This window comes from Myotis brandtii, unplaced genomic scaffold (assembly GCF_000412655.1).
Source record: "Myotis brandtii unplaced genomic scaffold, ASM41265v1 scaffold23, whole genome shotgun sequence".
Taxonomy (NCBI): domain Eukaryota; kingdom Metazoa; phylum Chordata; class Mammalia; order Chiroptera; family Vespertilionidae; genus Myotis; species Myotis brandtii.
In genome coordinates, this window is record NW_005358649.1 from 612,357 (window position 1) to 615,140 (window position 2,784).

The 2,784-nt window shown below is 38.1% G+C and overlaps 2 protein-coding genes across 5 annotated transcripts in view; one reads left to right on the plus strand and one right to left on the minus strand.

The window, feature by feature from the left end:
- CSPP1 (centrosome and spindle pole associated protein 1) overlaps positions 1-2,784 on the plus strand; it is a 157,698-nt gene that overhangs the window by 46,152 nt on the left and 108,762 nt on the right. The window lies entirely within an intron of this gene.
- Positions 1-2,784, minus strand: part of COPS5 (COP9 signalosome subunit 5) — a 17,917-nt gene that overhangs the window by 6,908 nt on the left and 8,225 nt on the right. For all 3 annotated transcript variants that reach the window (XM_005866344.2, XM_014539809.1, XM_014539808.1), the window contains one exon: positions 1,780-1,865. In XM_005866344.2, coding sequence (XP_005866406.1) covers positions 1,780-1,865 — 86 coding nt within the window. The remainder of the gene's footprint in view (positions 1-1,779; positions 1,866-2,784) is intronic.

The window sequence follows — 2,784 nt, forward strand, 5'->3', positions numbered from 1 at the left end:
ATTAACCAAAGATCCTATATGGGAGGATGCACCAGTGGGGTCCCTCGGCCTGGCCTGTGGGGATTGGGCTGAAACCAGCTCTTCGACATCCCCTGAGGGGTCCCACATTAAGAGAGGGTGCAGGCTAGGCCAAGGGACCCCACTGGCTTCTAGTATCATATAAAAGTTAAAACCAAATTTCAGTGAATTATATTTTATATCCAAATAGTAATGTTTTAGTTTTTAGTCCAATAGAACATCAGATAATCATGGTTTCTTTACTCTTCAGGGGTATGGTTTCAAAATCTTCTGCTTAATAAACTTTCTTGTGTTATATTTTTTCTTTCTGTAGAGCTCAGAAATTCCCAAGATGTTATCAACAACCAATCAGAATTTCAGAGTGACATATATTTATTCATGATATTGAGTTTATTAGTTCCAGACAATAGCACATAAGCTTAATGAACAGCCTGTCTAGGGTCAGGTATAATTTTTGTTAGGCTTTTAAAAATACTGAAAATGACTTGTGGATTCCCCATTCTTCCCATTCGAATCCCCTAAGTAGGACCTACTGCTGTTTGGAAAGTAAACTATAAAGCAGGTCCTTAAAGCACCTAAAGAATTACTATTGCTTCCAAAGGTGCCTAATTTATAATCAGGGATAGCAAAGAAAATTTGCTTAAATGTCTGAGAAAACATATACTTCCATGAAGTTCACATTCTAATGAGGTCGATAACAAGGAAGCAAAACATATCAGATGGTGTCAAGTGCTAAGAAAAATAATGCAGGAAAGGGAACACGGCGTCAGGAAGGTGCTATTTTAGATAGGGTGACCAATGAACATTCTCTGTTAAGGTGACCCTTAATCAGATAATCAGTGAGTGAAGTAGTTAGTGAGCCTCATGGAAAAAAGGAAGAATGTTCCAGGCAGAGGACACAACAAGTGCAAAGGCCCTAGGCAAGAGCCTGCCTGGCATGTCTGACATACCATAAAGAGGCCACTGTTCCTGGACTAGAGAGAGCAAAGGTTCAGCGAGAGGAGATGAGCTCAGAGAGGTTGCAGGGGCCAGACCACACAGGGCTGTGAGGAATATGGATTGTATTCTTGGTGAGAAGGGAAGTCATTCTGAGGAGGAACATGATTTGACTTGGATTTTAACAGAATAAGTTGGGGGATAAAAGACCTTTAAGGGATGAAGGGCAGAAGGAGGAAGACTAGTGAGAAGGCCAGTGCTTTGGTTCAGGCTCCACACAGCTTGGGGCAAGATGACAGCAAGAGAGGTGGCAAGATACATTTAGAAGGTGGAGAAAACTGTCCTCTTGGTCTCTTTAACGCTTCTGAAATTGAAATGTAACTCACATACCTTAAGATTCACTATTTTAAAGAAGTATACAATTCAGTGGTTTCTAGTATGGCTTCTTTAACTTTTGGAGTGAAAATGAAGCAAGAATTTTTGTTAGATGGAACCTGGGTACTTTGAGGTTGCAGACAGGCTAGTGTCAGCTTGGCCCTGAATATAACTTCTTTTAACTGTTAATTTCATTAACAGACCAAGTATCTTATACACTGATAAAATGTTTATGGTTGTGTGAAAGACAAATAATGTTAGACTAAAACAATTATTAATAAAGAATTCAAATATGATCCTAAATTTGTACATTCTTACTATTATTTTAAAAGATATTATGAAATGCATTCTGTCTGAACCTTTATTCTCATCTGTAAGGGGCTTGGACTGTACGATCGCTAAGGTTTCTTATAAGGTCTCTGGCATCAGATGCATTTTAAAATTACTTACTGTTTGCAGTGTACACCAAAATCTTCTATTTTATTCAGTGGGATAGTCTGGTACTCAGAAGGGCCTTCATCTGGAGGTTTGTATCCCTAAACAAAAATGAAGAAAATAAAAGATTAAAAAAAAAATCAAACCAAAGGAAAAACATTTTTTTAAAATATATTTTATTGATTTTTTACAGAGAGGAAGGAAGAGGGATAGAGAGTTAGAAACAATGATGAGAGAGAAACATCGATCAGCTGCCTCCTGCACACCCCCAACTGGGGATGTGCCCGCAACCAAGGTACATGCCCTTGACCGGAATCGAACCTGGGACCCTTCAGTCCGCAGGCCGACGCTCTATCTACTGAGCCAAACCGGTTAGGGCGGAAAAACATTTTTATATGCAGCTTTCTATTTACAGAAGCATTAATTTTGGGGAGCCAAATATTGAACATAAACATTCTAGCAATAAAAATGTGTATTGCTTATACCCTCCCTCAACCCCGTTTGGTGGCTGAAGACTGGATTTGCCTTATATTCATTTTTTTTTTTTATCCTTTAGTGATGTATACTTGAGCTAATATCTATTTTAGATTGCAGGGAAGGAAATAGATGTACTTCTCTTGTTTCTCTAGTGCCTGTCAGGATACCATGGGCACACAAACACTTATTAACAAATGAAGACTGCTTTTCTAATAAAATTAACTATATAAAGCACAAATGTATTGTCTTCTGTTAAGGACAATTAGTGCTAAGGACAAGTTGACTGCTATTTTGTAAATATTATTAAATTGTTTTAGGACAAAACAAGATACTAACCATAACATATCTTTAAAAATAAGTCAAATGTTCAGCATTTAAAAAGTTATACTGATCGGAGAAACCAAGATGGCAGCATAGGTAAACACCGGAAATTGCTGCCTCCCACAACAACTTCAAAAATACAACTAAAAGACTGAACGGACATCATCCAGAACCACAGGAAGGCTGGCTGAGTGGAAATTCTACAACTAGAAGGAAAGAGAA